Genomic DNA, 18,151 nt, shown 5'->3' on the forward strand with positions numbered 1-18,151 from the left:
TTAGTGTTTCACATATTTTGCTCCGATTTTGTAATATTTCATAAAATCTCTTTAAGTTTAATAATGTAATCGAGACCACAAACCACCTGTTTATTCAGTCAGTATATAGTACGGCTGACAAAGCAATATTAGTTTTTATTTAAATTCAGTATATTACGAAGAATTTAAACCTTTATGTCAGACCATTAGCCCTCTTGATACAAAAGAAATCTTGGGTTTTTAAGAAAATGGCCCCAGTCGCTTGATAAGATTAATCAACTTTAAATAAACTCATTAATTGATAACTTGCGTCTTTAATTTAAATATCTTGTTTCAAATAAATTAATGTTTTATATATTTGTGTCCTTTTCTTTTATAGATTCTCTTCATCTCTCAGTTATCGGGTCAGACTCTGGTACCAAATCTGAGCGGTCCAAATCGTACGATGAAGGGATCGATAACTACCATGAGGAGAGCAGAGGGTGAGTTACAGCCACTGTCTGAGTGAAATTTAACCCCATTCCTACACTTGTAGGTATATGATAGATTAATAAAAAGTTTTTTTTTCTTTGATTTAAATGTCTTAAGTCACAGAATCAACATGTGACTGAAGATAAACGTTGATCAAAGTGAAATTCACCATCCATTTGAAGTGATGTCCAGTTGTCTGGCTGTAAAATGAAAACAACTAATGTCTTGTTGTCATTTGTTGTGAATGTTCGGCTCTTAAATCTCCCAGCAGCAACAGTAACCAAGCCATTTTGGCCTCCTTAAATATAATCAAACTCTCTGGATTTTAGTGTTTGTTTGCTCAGGCTTCACTTGCACTCTAGAGAGACGTTGATGTTTGTCTGAACCACCAACACAGCTTCAACAAACAGAACTCCAAACCACTGACAATGCAGCATCTCTTTCAAGTCTCCTAAAATTTCATGTTTTGTCTCTTGCACTCAGGAGGTCTCTGCTTCCTGGACTGAAAGGTTTGAGGAAGGTAAGTTTTCCCGGCTGTCCTTACATGACCTACTTATCCGCATGTCTTCCTCTGTAGTTTATCAGTATTTTAGTTCACACCCACAAGATTAATGTTCTCCTACTGGAATGTGAATATATTATGGAAAACACAGACAGCTATATAGTCAACACCAGGTAAATAATTGATAGGAAAGGTAATATGTTATCGTTTTTCTTTCATAAAAATGTTTGATAACTTGGCCAGATTTTGCATATGTTTGTTAGTATTTTATTTATTGAAAGTTTATTGTGTTTTTTTTATGTCTCAGGCTGTAGACAGGTCATCAGAAGATTCTGGGTCCAGACGAGATTCCTCATCAGACGTCTTCTGCGACGCCACCAAGGAGGGTTTGCTACATCTGAAGCAGCTTCATGCAGATAAGGGAAAGGTGTGTATTCTCTCTGCATAATAAAAAACAGGCCCTGCTGTCCTTATGAAGTATTAAACTCACATGTCTAAAAATTAAGTCCTTATAGTGACTGAAATCCAGATTAACTAAAAGAATTACATGCTGTTGAATGTTAGGCAATAAAAAGTAAATTTTTAGTTTAAAAAAGGCATTGAATTATTTATTATGTGCATTTTAAATATCTGATATTGTCTAAAAATGACTTAAGTGGTTAAAGGAAAAAAACTCCAGAATCTGATTAATGGATCATCAGAATAGTTGACAGATCACTAAAATAATTGTTAGTTGTATCTCTAATATATAATACATTTGTCATGATACAGGACTGAAATTCCAATCATAATGGTTCTTAAAAAACGAAGGGAATGAAGTCTTTTTAAGAAATTAAAGTCCTAAAGCCTTTGTAAGTCCTTTAGATTTAAAGACTTTCAAGGTCCTAAAGTTTTTAAGTCTAAAGGCATTTAAGGCCTTAAAAAAGGTTTCTGCATGTTTCACCAACTAAGATTAAAGACTTTTTAAGACCTCAAAAAGTCTTAATACTTTCAAGGTCCTAAAGTTTAAAGATTTTTAAGGTCTTAAAAGTCTTTAATCTGAGTTGGTGAAACCTGCAGGAAACACACACCTTGACCTACTGTAGTTATGTTGACAGTAACAGCCGACTGTTTTGGGTACACTATGAAGTCGATGTTTTCTCTCTGCAGCGAGTCGGAGGAGGAAACCGGCAGTGGAAACAGATGTACGCCGTGTTGAGAGGCCACTACCTCTGCCTGTACAGAGACAAGAAGGAGGGCCAGGCTCACGCCAGCTGCCAGACCATAGAGGAGCCGCTGCAGATTAGCATCAAGGCCTGCCTGATCGACATCTCCTACAGCGACACGAAGCGCAAAAACGTCCTGAGGCTGACCACGTCAGACTGCGAGTACCTGTTCCAGGCGGAGGACCGGGAGGACATGCTGGCCTGGATCCGAGTCATACAGGAGAGCAGCAACCTGGATGAGGAGGTTCATCTTCATCTTTTGCTGAGATCATCATCGTTTGCATGTTTGGCCTTGAGTTGGTGCAGCTATCTTCATCTAAAAATGTTAAAGTGATGCAGTGAATGCATTTATGAAGGAACTGAATTCAGTCAATTAATTTTTAATTGAAGGTTTAGTTTTTGGAAAATCTGGATTTTTTTAAATTTTATTTATTTTCCACCGACAAACTTTTTGGGTTTCCGAGTGACACACAAAAAAATCTCCCAGCCTGGCCTTAATCTGTAAAACTCACAGAAGGGATTATTTTTAAAAAATTTCCTGTCATTTGTAATTTCTTTTTTTAGAAAAGAAAGCACAAAAAACAAACTGATTCTGGTATAAAAAAATAAATTGGACAATAATAATCAATTGCTAAAATAATTGTTAGTTGCAGCCCTAAACTGCCGCATCTTATTTTCTTCTTCTCTTTCTTTTAGAATGCAGCTTTCACCAGCCACGACCTCATCAGTCGGAGGATCAAGGAGTACAACACCTTGATGAGGTGAGGAGACAACAGACGTCTTCAGTGGTTAGAGCCTTTCGGTCTGATCAGAAATCTCAGTTTGTCATTAATTTGATGGTTTCCTCCAGCCCGACAGGCAGTAAGACCGAGCCGTCGCCCAGGGCGTCGCGCCAGTCGCTCAGCATCAGACAGACGCTTCTGGGAGGCAAAGGAGAGACCAAAGCGACGAGTCCGCACTCACCCAAACCAGAGCAGGAGAGGAAGGGCATCCACAAAGGTGGGAAACTTCCCCTTTAAGTCACAGTTTCCATTTAGCCAGACTAAAAAAAGCACCAGAGTTCAGTATGTGCTGATGCTACTCACTGTGTGCAGACGACACCAGCCCTCCCAAAGACAAGGGGACATGGAGGAAAGGCATCCCTGGGCTGATGAGGAAACCGTTTGAGAAGAAGCCGTCTCCTGGAGTCACATTTGGAGTCAGACTGGATGACTGTCCCCCAGCTCAGACCAACAAGGTGAGGCCAGTTTGTCGGGTCCAAACGCTCTTTAGAACACGCTCCAATAAATACTTCACTCTCCATCCTCAACAAGCTCCTTAAGTACTTAAAAAAACACCCAGCTGCTTTTTGCAGTAAGTTCGTGTTTTTTGGTGTTTGGAAAATGAGCCTTTGGAAAGTCACAAATCAGTAGGCACTTCCCCGTTACCTAGCAACCCCAGGAGAGTTCCACCCGTCACCTAGCAACCAAAGCCAAGCTTCCGGAACGTTGGTCAGCTGGTTTATGGCTGCTGTGGTTGACTCACGATCCAGCTTCTGCTTTTCAAAGATGTGCGGTTGTATAACTGCACTTCTGTTTGTAGCCCTTTGGGGGGGCGTGGCCAACAGCAGCGTATTTGGATTTAAAGAAACAGAACGCCCTAAACAGGTCATTCTGAAAGGAGTTCACAATAGGCAGAACGGAGCAGAACAACATCTGATTATTTAACATTGATTTTGTGTAAAAAATATAATTAACATATTTTGTATCGGCCATAAACCAATACCAGTCTGTTCAAGGAGGAATAATAGGATTTTCCTCCTTTCCAACCATCCATCCGTCCATCCATCCAACTAACTTTCCATCCATCTGTTTTTGGACCTGATTTGATATCAGAAAGTGAGAATGTAACACCTTATAAAATTAATGTAAGAATCTGGTTTCATATATAAAATGTGTTTGAATAAAATGAGTGTTGTGCTGTTCATTTGTTTATTAAGCATCAAAAGGTGAGGTCATATCAGTTTTGTATGAGTTTTCCTCTCTGTCCTCCAGTTTGTGCCTCTGATCGTGGAGGTTTGCTGTAAGCTGGTGGAGGAGAGAGGCCTGGAGTACACGGGCATCTACAGGGTCCCCGGGAATAATGCTGCCATCTCCAACATGCAGGAGGAGCTCAATAACAAGGGCATGGGCGACATCGATATCCAGGATGATGTAAGTGTCCTTCATCGATCTGAATCCTAGAACACCTGCAGGACTCCGTCCTCGTTAGGTTAGGGTAACACCTGCCACTTATTGACCTTCAGGATAAAGAAGTCAATATTTTGGATCGTTTCTCTTGCAGAAATGGAGGGACCTCAATGTGATCAGCAGCTTACTGAAGTCCTTCTTTCGAAAGCTTCCTGAGCCGCTGTTCACCAACGGTGAGCTGGTCCTGCGCCCCACCTGGTGGCCGAAGCAGTGAACTGCAGTTATAACACACTGTTCTCCTTGCAGACAGGTACGCAGATTTTATAGAAGCCAACAGGATAGAAGATCCAGTGGAGAGGCTGAAGGTGCTCAAGAGGCTGGTGAGCAAAACTCATGAAACTCACCTCAGATTACAAGAACAAGGTTTTCAAGGTTCTGTTTCAATGTAAAGTTTCAATGTAGAACTCTGGGCTGTGTGGTTCTGTCAGAACTGGCCAGAACCAGTCAAACTGGGTCAGGTTTCATCCAACTAACCATTCATCCATCCATCTATGTAACCATCCAACCATCCATCATCCACAACCGTCCATCCATCCGACCGACCGACCAACCAACCAACCGTCTAAACCATCCATCCGTCCTCCATCCATCCATCCATCCATCCATCCATCCATCCATCCATCCATCCATCCATCCATCCATCCATCCATCCATCCATCCATCCATCCATCCATCCATCCATCCATCCATCCATCTAATCCAGTGTTTCTCAACCTTTTTCAGCCCAGCGCCCCCCAGCCTTTATCCAGGTCCCTCACCGCCCCCCACCAAAGAATTTGCAGGCTACTTTGCACTGACTATTATTTTATCATTAATATTACTATAACTATTGTAGATGTTTTGATTTTTATGCTTGTTTCTACAGAGCCCCTAAGGGGACATGGAGAAAAAAAAAAAGGGAAGAGATCCCGACTTATTATCTCGAAATCCCGACATTTTTTTCTCGAGATCCCGAGAAACTAAGTCGAGATCTCGAGATCCCGACTTATTATCTCGAGATCCCGACTTTCGAGATAATAAGTCGGGATTTCTTTCCTGTTTTTTTTTTTCTCCATGTCCTCTTAGGGGCTCCGTATGTTTCTGTATTTATCATCAAAAATAATTTCCCAGAGAACAAAAAAGCCATGGGAATAGAAATTATTTTCACAGGTGTCTACAAAAAATGCAATGAACATTCAAGTTAAAATTGGTAGGCCTAACAGCAGCCAATCAGAGTGGAAAAAATATTCTTATTCTTTGCCATTTTCTAGTTGTTAAATATTACACAAAATGACCAGATAAAAGATGTTCAACATGCCAGTTTAAACTTTGAACTATTTGCGAAACGACTGAGCTCTGCAACATTAAAACATGGATAGAACTGTAACTACATTAATCATAGCTCTTCTTCTCTTCAGTGTTTGTCAGTTTCTGGTGGTGCAGCTCTGTGCTGCCTTCAGGAGAATGGGACATCAGAGCATCATCCATAAAATTTCACCCACATGGCATTTATTGTGCAAACCAGAGCTTTCAGTGGAAAAACAAAAGTTCCAGATCCTTTTAATTTCATACAAATATGAGACAGAAACATGGATTATATCTTTATATAGACCTGCTATTGATTTATAGATTAATAGTTTTACTGGACAGAAATTACAAAGAACAAATCTGGTTCTTAATCAAATCCTAATGAGTCAAATTCAAAGTGTCATGGAGTCATCAGCCTCATGACATTAACACTGACATGAAAAATAATATTGAAGAAATAAATATATCAAATCTAATTAAAAACATAAATAAGTGATCAGTTCTTTATTGTTATGGTCTGTAAGATATATTTATTCTCAGTATTAGATATGGTCTCAACAAACCCATGGCACTTCAACAATATTATTTTATCTTTTATCTGGAAATAATGTCTGTTTATTCTTGCCATACAGTCCTCTGTATTATTGCTCTAAAGGTATTGCCATACCAGTTTATTCCTCTGTATTTACTTTAGTTTCTTAGTTTATTCTTGAATTTTGTTCTTCATTCATTTCCATTTAGTTTCATTTGATTAATATTATCCTCTCTTGGTTTATTGTTATGTCCACTTTAGTTTCTTTCCTGTTGCTACATTTATTTTATTGTTTACCATCGCTCACCATCAGCAATATTCACTCATCACCTGCTGCGCCTCCTAATTATCATGTGTTTCATATCAGGTGTTGATTTTTCACTGTTCAGCGTCGGATTCTCTGTTTTTATGCCATAATTCACATCTAGTTTGTCGCTCCATTTTATGTCCCGCTTCTCCTGTTTCAGAGTTTTGCGCAATGTGCGCGTTGTTTTTTTTTTAACCCCCTAAGGTGCAGGGCGGTCGGGAAACGTATCGATGGGAAAAGGCAGACTGACATAAACCTTTTAAAACAACGGAAACAATTTCTGCATTCTGATTATTGAAATTTAAAGGTGCTGTGTTGTTCTATCACCCCGTTTCATACCGGACCACTTACAGCACCGGTGTTAACGCTATAAAATGAAAATAGGTTCATTTTTCAGAGGGTATCGTGATTTTAGCTACCAGTAGCAGGAGAACGGAGCTGCGCCAAGAAGCTAACAGAAGCTAACAAACACTGAATAGAAGAAGAGCTGCCATCGATACTGTTGCAGTCAAGCATGATTTAATGTTACACAATACAGTTTTACCAAGTTGCTCAAGGTCTAAACTGGCATTGATGTGCATTTAAGGTGTAAAGTTTACCTTCGACCAAAGGCATCCCAGCGCCCCCCTTGTGTAAAAATGTCCGCCCACTTTGAGAAACGCTGATCTAAACCATCCATCCATCCATCCGTCCATCTGTCCAACTAACTTTTCATTCATACAATTAACTCTCTTTCCAACTTTCCATCCATTGGAAATCTAGACATTTTGTCATATTTGTATATTTTCTGCAGCTCCATGAGCTTCCGGATCATCACTACGAGACGCTGAAGTTCCTCTCAGCTCATCTGAAAACTGTAGCTGAGAACTCAGAGAAAAACAAGGTTACCACCTCATAACTTTTACACCTTTTTAATTTAGCTTTAGACGTTTAGATTCTAAACCCGCCTCTGGTTTCCGTTTCCTGTCAGATGGAGCCGAGGAACCTGGCCATCGTGTTCGGCCCCACGCTGGTGCGCACCACTGACGACAACATGACCCACATGGTGACCCACATGCCCGACCAGTACAAGATAGTGGAGACGCTCATTCAGAACGTGAGCCACTCATCCTTTGTCCTTTTAAACATTAAAAACTGGAAGTTTGGCTTTTATAGCATCTTGTTTCCTTTCAGTACGACTGGTTTTTCACTGACGATGGGAACGGAGAACCAGTGGTGAGTTAACACAGTTCAGGATATGAAGGCAGTTCAGTGAGAAACATTTAGTTAAAACATTAAGGTTTTTATTTGTAAAACTGATACAAGAGCAAAACTTCACAATATTCCTCATTTAAATTTTTGATTATTTTTCATGTGTTATAAAATTAATCTTCTATCATTGTGACTTTATTATCGTTTTAGTACAACTTTTTTCTGGACTAGTCTCGTTTGATTAAGATTTTTTATTGTCATTATAATTTTATCCTTTTATTATTATCACTTGGTTTTGAACTATTGCGATTTTATTCTTGTGTTATTACTTTTTTCTTTCTCGCATTGCTACAACTTTATTTCCTTAATGTTCTGATTTTATTCTCTTATTATGGCGACTTTATTCTTGTAATATTATAGCACTGTTCTTTAATTATTTCAAACAGACAAAAGTAAAATCAAGGGAAAAAAACTTTTTTTTTTTTTTTACTTTTTTCTCGTATTATTACAACTTTATTTTCTTAATGTTCTGAGTTTATTGTCATTACATTAGGATGTAATGAGAATAAACTCATACATTACATCAAGAATATAACTTTATTCTCGTCATTATTTATTTATTAGTTTTTCATTTATACTCATCATATTGAATCACTAGCATCACTCTTGTATATATATTTTATAAACTTTATATCTTATGGTTATATTAGTATTATTAATATTTTAGACCTCAGATAGAGTAGCTTGTCAATAAGTCATTTCCCCTTACCAAACCAAACCAACTTTATTTATAAAGCACTTTAAAACAACCATAGCTGATACAAAGTGCTGTACATTAAAACCCAACATAACAATAAAAAAAATAAAAACTCTTACAGTTTAAAAATAAACAAACATACAATTTAAAACTAGGTCCCGCTGAATTCCCTTGTGGATCAATAAAGTATTTTCTATTCTCTGTTGAAATGTGGAGGGCGCTGTATGGTAATAATTGTTTTTTTGTGTGTTTGTTAATTTCATACCAGTAGGAAATCAGATTCAGTACAATATTATATAATATCTTAACATTTGATATGAAGAAAAGTAATGTGTTATGAAAGACATTTTAAAAAAGAGTAATTTGATATAAACTTGTTGTCTTGATATGTGAAACGGAGCATTTTGCTCTTTACGTTGTCTAAAAATAGTCTTTTGGTGTATAAATGTACCGTAGTTTGTAATTTCATTTCCATATTAATAACTGCAGCGAAACTTCGCTCTGCTCTTTCAGACTGTTTCCCACGAAGAGAGCGCCATCGAGTCTCAGCCCGTCCCCAACATCGACCACCTGCTCACCAACATCGGCCGCACCGGCACGTCGCAGGGCGACGTATCAGGTAACGCGTTTCCCCTCCCCCCGTGGGCGAGCCGTCCTCTGTCCCGGCCCAAAGCGTTTAAATTGATGTTGATGACAGCGCAGCTTCTCCCCGAGCTTCTCCCTTCTCTTCTTTGGCTTTTGCAATTTATATGCATCTCTAAAATGGATGCAAACAAATTGCTGTTTTCTGTTTTGCTGGATTTTCTTGATACACTTTGCAAAATTATTTATACTCCTTGAACTTTTTTTATCTGTATTATTGGAATTTTATGTGATAGAGCAACACAAAGTAGCTCTTAAGGCTAAAGTGCAGGAAAAAACAATTATTTTTTAAACCTAGCGACTCACTCACGCTTTGTTTTTGGTTACATCCACACGATTCTTCAAAGTTACTGTAAAATAAATTCTGTTGTAACTTTGGATTTATTTTCTAGAGATGTTGATTTTTTTTTTAATGTTTTGGTTTTAATTCAGTGTTCCAGTTAAAAAGTCATAATTTCAACATGGACACGCCCATAATCATTGTTAGCACTGCCTTTTACAAACATAAGCTAACACCACTTTTAATTTTTCAGTTTAAACTTGCAGGCGCTACATGTAACATTGATTTTAGAAACTCTTTTGCATTTGTGTCTTATAAAATAAACATTTTGCCATGACATTTTATTACTGTTGATGCGAGAAGCAGCCATATTGAAACAGGAAGTACGCCTGATAGAAGATGCAATATTTTCACTGAACTACAATCCAGAACTGCACAGCATTCTGGGAGATGTAGGCAGATGAATAACTTTAGCTCTCACAGCTAGCTTTGTCTCATAAATTATTTGCACACACATTTTTTAAAAATATAATAATCATATAAGTTACTTTATTATTTATTCACTTTTGATTTATATACTAGATTTCTTAATCTGGGAACTAAATCCGAATTTCGCACCACAAACAAGAAAAGGTGGTATGAACGCTGGAACGCTGAATCCTAGATTGGTGGAATCAACTAACTCACTGTCTTTGGTTACCTAGCAACTCACTCATTCTTTGGTTACCTAGTAACTTGTGCAGCAGCAGTTTAAGGTTTTGCCACTCTGCCTCATAACTGCTTAAAAATAAAAAAAACAACATGGAGTGAAAACCTTTCCCGTTTTCACTACATGTTGTTCCCATTTTCAGTATTTCAGATATTTAAAACAAAAGAATAATCAATAAATATTGGTAGTGACTGATATGAAATGCTTGTATCTTGATATTTTTGGTTGTATCGTCCACGTAGTTCAAGTTCCTGGCTGTGTCGAAAATTAAAATGGTTGAACAATGTGCTACTTTGTGTTGATCTACCACATAAAATCTCTAAAACGCAACGTATGACAAAGTTCAAGGTGTGTAGATACTTCCTGCAGGGCGCTGATGTTGGTAAAGTAAAAGGATAAAAGATGTGATGTTGACCTGGGCTGTGCTCCCCTCCCCTGATCCCCCTGCCTACTGTTGCACTAACTCGGCATGTTCTTTCCACATCAGTGCAGATGTTTTCACAGTAAAAGGCGACCTCTGATCCCTCTGTCTCTAGTGAGGCTCTGTCGGGTGTCCTAACGGCTTTCCCAGCATTCACACATACTGATCTTGACACAGGCCAAGTGGGCGGAGTCTATCACGCCGTGATGTCTCTGATGGACTCTGTAATGAACAGCTGGAACTGTAGGAAGAAGGAGGATTGTTGCCGGCACTGTAGCTGCCTAGTCTGCAGGAACCCGCAGGTGTTTTAAACCCCAGAAAGATGAGGCGAAGCTTTAAAAAAAAGAGATAACGCAACAGAAACCCTTGGGGGGGAAGCAGAGCGGCGACACGGTACAGTCCCCGGTGTTGCGGGTTTTCTGTCAGAGTTTACCTAACGCAGGCCGGTGCTGCTGTCTGAAAGGCTCTCCGCTGTCTCTCCTCACTGTCTTACAAGCTGGCCTGCAGGAGAGATAGCATGGTATGATTCCTACCTGCACATATTTACCCTCATCTGTGCTGTATGTAAGGGGAGCGGAGGGGGGCTCGGCTACGAAACACAAATTTTAAAGCTGGAAATGATTATTATGAGGTCATCACTGACCATAGGTTCCCTCACCCACACTCATCTCTCTCATGTAGCGTCCTCTCTTCTCATATAGCTAGCCCCTCTGTGACCCCCCTGTCACTTTTTCTTTTATTTCAGTCGCCATCTTTGTCGTATTTGTGTCTCGTTTCATCTCACCTCTAAACTGTCGCGCTGAATCGCCTGCTCTGTTAGCAGGTCAGTTACTGTTCAAACTTTACGTCCTGTAAAGTTTCACTGGAAAATGTGTGTAAAAAACATAAGAATCTTTTATTGCAGTACCATAATTTCAGAGAAGCATAACTTCTATTCACTAGTTGGCCTGTTACACGTCATATCTGATAGATGTGTACGTTTACTACCATAGGATGAAATAGTTGAACTCTGAGACCCCCTTTAAGAAAACTTATAATTGCCTATTTTAATACTTAAAACATCAAATATACTTAAATATGCATAAATTATGTACTTTTTGTACTTTCATTTGGGTTTCCACCTCTTCTGCAATCAGCTCAAGCTTTTAAAAAAGCTAATTAATGTCTTTTGGTGTCTGAAAAATGAGCCATTTCAAAAACCTCCTGATTGCTAAGCTGCATTACTCTGTTACCTAGCAACCTAAGCAGAGCTCCAGCACATTTGGTCAGCTAGTATTACCGATGGAATCACTGTATAATGGCTGCTGGAAAAGACCAGTTGACTTACTATTCAGAAACCTGCATTCTTGTGGGTTGTGCAGGAGGCTGCACTTCTGCTTTTCAAAGATGTATGGTTGTATATTTGCAGCCATTTTCCGTGCGAGTGTAAATGTTGAGTTGAGTTGGGGGGCGTGGCCAACAAGACGCCCTAAAACAGGTCAAAATAAGCAGGACTGACCAGATTAAAATCTCATAATCTAGTGCAGATTTTGAGCAAAAAATGTAATGAAAAGGTTTTATGTAACCTACAGACTGATCCTGACCTGTTCAAGTTATTAGAAACCGTCTACCGTTTCATTTTTCGACATTGACACAACAAACGGATTTCTGGGTTAATTTTCATTAAAGTTCAGCCAAAAAAGATGAGTGTCCTTTCCTCTAACTGTCATCATCCTCTTTGCATGGCACATTATCTGCTGCTGTTCACTACTAATGTTTCTCTCATCATCGTTTTCACGTTCAGGTGTGTCGTTCAGACGTCCCGTCCAGGTGTAACATGGAGCTCACTTGTTTGTCTGCTTGCATGGCCTCTTGTCTGCTCATCGGTCTCGTCTAATCTCCTCCCACCTCATCGTTTCCATGCTCCCACTCATCAACATAACATTTTATTTCTTCTTAATTCATTCCCCAGTGTTGCACCTCCTCTTTTGTGTTATTTATTCTCATGTAAAATCATCTAATGTGTCATTTTGCTCTTATTCCCCCCCCCAACAGATTCACCAACTAGTGACTCAGCTAAATCAAAGGTGAGTGTGTCCAGGTCGCTGGTCGTTTAGGATTACAGGAAGACAATCGCATGAAAATCGCTTTGAAGGTTTCACAGCCTGGAATCGCTGGCTCTGCTTTTTAAAATAATCCTTATTTGATGTGAATAAAAAGCATCAAGTTTCACGTTTTCACTGAATAACAAGAGCAAGTTTCTGTTATTATGCCACAAAAATTGAGTTAAAAGTTAAATTAAAGAAATAAATCTGGCTATGATGGCAAAGATGTTTAAGTGAGAGAATCCTAATTAGTAATATTGAGGACTGAAACATCATAAATAAGACTATTAAGTATACTGTTAATACGATTCATTTTATTTAAACAGGGACAATATACAGTAGACGTTATTACATAAGAGGAGAGATCCGCTGTTCCTGACCCAGATGATGCAATAAAACTTAGAGAAACATAGCACTGCTTTTTATTTAACAATACTAATTTATTTATTGCATATTTCTCCTCCTTTTTAGATCCGCAAATGCTTTTATTTTCATTTTCAGCTTCTTAGTTCCACAAAACATCACTTCAGATTTCTGAGTGTGGTGCAGTGAGACAGTGGTGAGGTGTGCGAGAGGCGAGATTATCTTCACGCTCCGTCTATTCATGATAGACAGGAAGACAGTGGAGCTGAAGCTGGACTTCCTGCTGGAGTATCATCATGTTTGCAGACGATATTGTGATCTATCTTCATATTAGGGAGAAAGTGGAAGAAACGGGATCCATACGAGTGCTTGAAATCCTTGAAAATGCTTTTCATTTAGGTGTTTTTAAGATTTGGAAAGTGCTTGATTTCTGTATAAAGTCCTTGAAAAAGTTTGATTTTTAAGCTGCACAGTTTTGTAATAAAGTTAAATCTAACATTGGATTAAAAGCCTAAATTTAGAAAACATTAACAGTTTAAACCAGATATTTTTATACAGCTAATAAAAAGAAAAAATCTCGCTGTCTGACATAAAATCAAATCAAACTTCTCTTGTTGAACGTTATTATTATTTCTTACTAAAATCCAGAAAATGTAGCAAGAATATTTTTTTTTATTATTTTGTATTGTATTCTTACAATGTAATGAATAATTTATTCTGTGTATTTTTAATAAAGTTTGACTGCTATTTTATACGTTAATATTAGTTAAATTGGAGGACTTTTTGTTAAATATGTGTTTTTTTTTTCTCTGACTATTCAGGTGTACAATGTGAGAAATAGACATTTTTGTCTATTACTCACTAAAATTATTGTTTTTGTAATTATTTTGTAAACAGAATAAAAAAATTGGTGCTGCTTTAGAATAATTTCCAAGAAATTTATCAATATTTATGTTTGCGTTTGACTGTAAATATAACTGATACTAACTATATTGATTAACTTGACATCAGGTGAGGATGAGGCAGCAGTGTAGTAGAAGGAAGAAATACTGCCACCTGCAGGTGGGAGTTGGCATCACTTTAATCCAATGTTTTAACGTTTGGCAGAAAATTTGCAATAAACTGTTGATTTTGCTGAAATAGTAAAAACCTCGATGTAATTTAGCAGAATACAGATAAAAACTGACTTCATGAAATAATATTAGAGCACACGGCTGTATTCTTGCCGCACAGTGAGTGAGCTGGATTTGAGTCGTCAGTGGAGTTTAAAAGGAGGCGCTGCTTTTTCATTTTGCTGCTCCTGCTCAGCTTCATGGCGGTGCTTGTGCAGCTTCTGCTTTATCTGCTGTAAAGCTGCATGGCGACAGTAATGATGTGCACATCCTGCTACGATGCCGCTAATGTTCCTCTTTCTCTCTTTGATCGGTGCGTCTCAGGAGCAGGTGGAGTACTGATTTAAGGAATGAGGGATTGTTTTCTCTTTGTCTTTACAAAGTTTAACTTTTCATTTTTGTATTCTTCTTCTCTTCTCTTCCCGATCTCTGTCTTTCGCTGCAGGGTTCCTGGGGTTCTGGGAAGGACCAGTGCAGCCGAGACCTCCTGGTCTCCTCCATCTTTGCTGCCGCCAGCCGCAAAAGGGGGAGGTCAAGGGAGAAGCGGCAGCCTAGCAGCTCTGACGACGATCTGGATGCGGTCTTCTCCAGAAAGGAGGTTCCTTCCGGGCAAAAGCCGAACCACCACGCGCTGCAGGGCGACAAACCGAGAGCCGAGGAGAGGAAGGAGAACGGCAGAACCATCCACAGAAACTCGTTATTCCTGAAAGAGAAGACTCCACCCCGGCGGGCCTCGCCGTCGCCAATCATCGGCGACCAAACGGCAGTGCAGAGGAAGATTTCCCTGTCGGATACACTGTCCCAGCTGGAGGAAAACACCTCTGACCTCGGCACCATGAGCTCGGGGGCGTCCGTCCCCAGATCAAGGCCCAAAAAGTGGACCGGTGGAGCCTTCCTGGACCTGCCGGCATCGGCCGGAGCCGAGGTGAGCTCCATCACCTCCGACTACTCCACTACCTCCTCCATCACCTTCCTGACTGGCGCCGAGTCCGGCGTGCTGAGTCCGGAGCTGCAGGGCGGGGAGGAGGCCGACGACGAGCGTAGTGAGCTCATCAGCGAGGGCCGACCCATGGAGACGGACAGCGAAGGCGAGTTCCCGGTGTTCGCGCCGGGAGGCGGCAGTGGCCAGTCCACGCCTCGCCCCATGCAGAGTCAGGAGAAACCCAACGCCGGCACGCAGAAACAGGAAGCACGCCGCCTTTTCCCCACGCAGCGCATGATCGAGTGCGACACTCTGTCCAGACGGTGGTCGCTGCGCCATAAAACCGACAGCGACTCGTCGGCGGAGGGCGCGGCGGGGACGGAGGGGAGAGCCGAGTCGTCCAGCCGCTTGTCTCGAGTCTTGGAGGTGATGAAGAAAGGCCGGTCGTCGAGCAGCATCAGCTCGTCTTCACGCAGCGAGTCGGAGCGGGCCGAACCGGCCTGGCACCTGAAAATCACAGAGCGGCTGAGGTTCAGGATCCGATCGTCCGCCGATGACATGTTCACCACGAAGAGCCAGACGCCCGACGCTCGGAGCAAGAAGAAGAACATCCGGCGGAGGCACACCATGGGCGGGCAGAGAGACTTCGCGGACCTGGCGGTCATTAACGACTGGCGGGAGCAGGGCGGCGTCGACCAGACGGCCGACCTCTCGGCGCTGGACCGTCTCAAACCCAGGTGCTCCTCTCAGGACCTTTCCTTCCGGGACTGGATTACTCACGAGCGGCTCCGCGGATCCGAACCGAGTGCAGACGTAGCGCCCAAAGCCGAGCCGGAGGACGATCATCCTGAAGCTCCGGAAAAACCTCCGCTGGCGACTGCGGAACAGGTTAACGGCGGCGGGATACGGGACACAAATAAAACAGCGCCGACATCAGACGCTCACCCGCATAAACTGTCCGGAGCGCAAGTGACCCGCTCACGGTTTTACCAATACCTGTAGACGGACAGACCCGACCAGAGTGTGTGTTCAGGCGTAAATGTGTGTATTTTAGCACAATATTTTTATACTAAAATATACTTTCTGTATCTAATGTACATACTGTGTATAAGCTCTGATGATTGTTACTAAACTAATAAAGATGATGAAGTTCTCTGCCATACTGGAACCGAGACGGAAAGGAATCGTGAACTTTCTCCTGCAGAACCGATCCGAGAGTCTACTTCGTCACATGGTTCAGTTCTTCCTCTTGTATGAAGAATGTATCGCCTAGGGCTGGGCGACTCCTCCATTTTATGGTTGTTGAAGATTTAATTGTTGGAAAATGGGAATTATTTTTTCACCAATACACTCCTGGGGTTTCCATAGTTCATAGTCAGCACGCCCAATGCCGCCATCTTGTTTTTACAACTTCTATTTATTTGGACTTTTGAATTTAGGTCAACATCGTGATCGTCAGGGGAAAAAAAATATTGTTTAATATTATAAGAATAAAGTTGTGCCACAACAAAGTTGGAATATTGTCTAAATAAAGTAATATTAGGAGAAAAAGTTGCAATTTTTATTAAATGTTGATGTCAATTTTAGAAATAATGAAATCACTTTTTAACACATTAGCACCAAATTATTGAGTAGCACGACTTTGAAACAATCGTGCAATTGATTTTTTTAAGTACTACACAAACTGAGCTGCTTACGTCAGATCATGATCTTTTAAAAGATTTTTTAAAGGGACGACCAAAACGCAAAATTGCAACTTTATTCTACTAATATTGTGACTTTTTTTCCCCTCATAATTAAATTAAAAATCACACCCTACCCGTAAAACTGTCATGCAACTCACATAAGGGAAATAAAAATAAATTGTCACATTTTAGATAAGCGAAAACAAAATAGATTAAATTCGGACCTGGTACATATAAAAACCCTCATATTTTATTTTTGCGCCATTTCGCCCAGCCCTAGCGTCACTCTTTCTGGGCTAATGCTAGACGCTTGTGACAATACTGTCTGTTTTTGTTCTGTTTGTACTTGAAGTACGTAGGAGTACCGACGGCTGCTTTCTGAGCTGCGTGCTGCGGGAAGTTTCATTTCCGCAGCACATAAACATCAGCCAGATATTAGCTGGGACAACTGGAGGATGGTTATAGTTTTATCCCTAAAAAAGAGGACTATGAAACGGTAATGATGAAATGCTGACGCTATGGTATGTAATTCTTTGGTACATTAGTTTTTATTTCCAAGAAAAGGTTTGTTTTTACTTGTGCAAGTTGTTTTTATCTCAAAAAAGGAAAGTGCCTCATTTGTTTTCTTTTTAAAAGTCGTTTTTATAAAGTTATTCACAGGACTGTTTTAAAAAAGAAATCCAGTTTTCAGTCAAATCTACAACGACGTTTTGTTTTCTTGCCCCTCTTGTGTTTTTAAAGTGCAGTAAAAGGCACCAGCGCCTTTAACTGGGGAAAAAATATATAAACTGGGTTTTAAACCTGTATGACACGAATGTTTGCTGCAGCAGAGCATGGGTTCAGTGCTCCCCCGTCCCAACAAACACTGGAAATAAATCAAAATCTTAAATATATTCTGTCTTCCTGCATATTTTTATTTCTTAACTTGTCTTCTTGCACATTAACAGGGTTTCTAGAGTTTGGAAGTGTTGGTTTTCAATTTGTTTGTGTGTCTTCATATTGTCCTCCATTATCATAAACATTATTGGGGGAACCTCTGCCGTTTTGTCCGGTCCGTCACTCAGTTTTACAAATAAAAATCAAAGTCCACGGGAAGAAGAAAATCACAGTAGATTGTATTTCTGCCTGCAAAAGAATAAAATGTCGGAGACCGCAGGAAAAATTGATGCTTCAAATTTTAAGAAAAATGGAAGAGCAAATGTCATTTTCTATATTTTTTTGTTTTTTAGAAGTGTCATGCGAACCTCCATGGTTAGTTTGACCATCGACATATTACTAGTGAAATATCAATGAGTTCAGGTGTTACGTCAATCCGCGTTTCGTCGGACCGCACAGGGTAAAACACTCAGAGTTCAGTTGATCTGTTTGGATCAGACAGATGAATTAGCGCAGATTTTTCTGCAGATGGGGACCAGGAGGAAGTGCGTTCAGACCCCAGCGGGTGAAGTGATGCTAATTTAAGTGAAGTCGCTTA

General features: G+C 40.1%; 1 protein-coding gene across 5 annotated transcripts in view; it reads left to right on the forward strand.

Moving 5' to 3' along the window:
* The window catches only part of arhgap21a (Rho GTPase activating protein 21a), an 86,424-nt gene extending 68,854 nt beyond the window's left edge, over positions 1-17,570 (forward strand). For all 5 annotated transcript variants that reach the window (XM_081601488.1, XM_081601487.1, XM_081601486.1 and 2 more), the window contains 16 exons: positions 359-461; positions 934-970; positions 1,260-1,379; positions 2,102-2,401; positions 2,854-2,918; positions 3,008-3,156; positions 3,252-3,394; positions 4,191-4,349; positions 4,480-4,558; positions 4,632-4,705; positions 7,305-7,394; positions 7,482-7,607; positions 7,685-7,726; positions 8,973-9,078; positions 12,546-12,577; positions 14,516-17,570. In XM_081601488.1, coding sequence (XP_081457614.1) covers positions 359-461; positions 934-970; positions 1,260-1,379; positions 2,102-2,401; positions 2,854-2,918; positions 3,008-3,156; positions 3,252-3,394; positions 4,191-4,349; positions 4,480-4,558; positions 4,632-4,705; positions 7,305-7,394; positions 7,482-7,607; positions 7,685-7,726; positions 8,973-9,078; positions 12,546-12,577; positions 14,516-15,994 — 3,104 coding nt within the window. In that variant the 3' untranslated portion in view covers positions 15,995-17,570. The remainder of the gene's footprint in view (positions 1-358; positions 462-933; positions 971-1,259; positions 1,380-2,101; positions 2,402-2,853; positions 2,919-3,007; positions 3,157-3,251; positions 3,395-4,190; positions 4,350-4,479; positions 4,559-4,631; positions 4,706-7,304; positions 7,395-7,481; positions 7,608-7,684; positions 7,727-8,972; positions 9,079-12,545; positions 12,578-14,515) is intronic.
* The last annotated feature ends 581 nt before the right edge of the window (positions 17,571-18,151 follow it).

The sequence above is a fragment of the Poecilia reticulata genome, chromosome 20 (genome assembly GCF_904066995.2).
Source record: "Poecilia reticulata chromosome 20, P_reticulata-male-v2, whole genome shotgun sequence".
In the NCBI taxonomy this organism is placed as follows: Eukaryota; Metazoa; Chordata; class Actinopteri; order Cyprinodontiformes; family Poeciliidae; genus Poecilia; species Poecilia reticulata.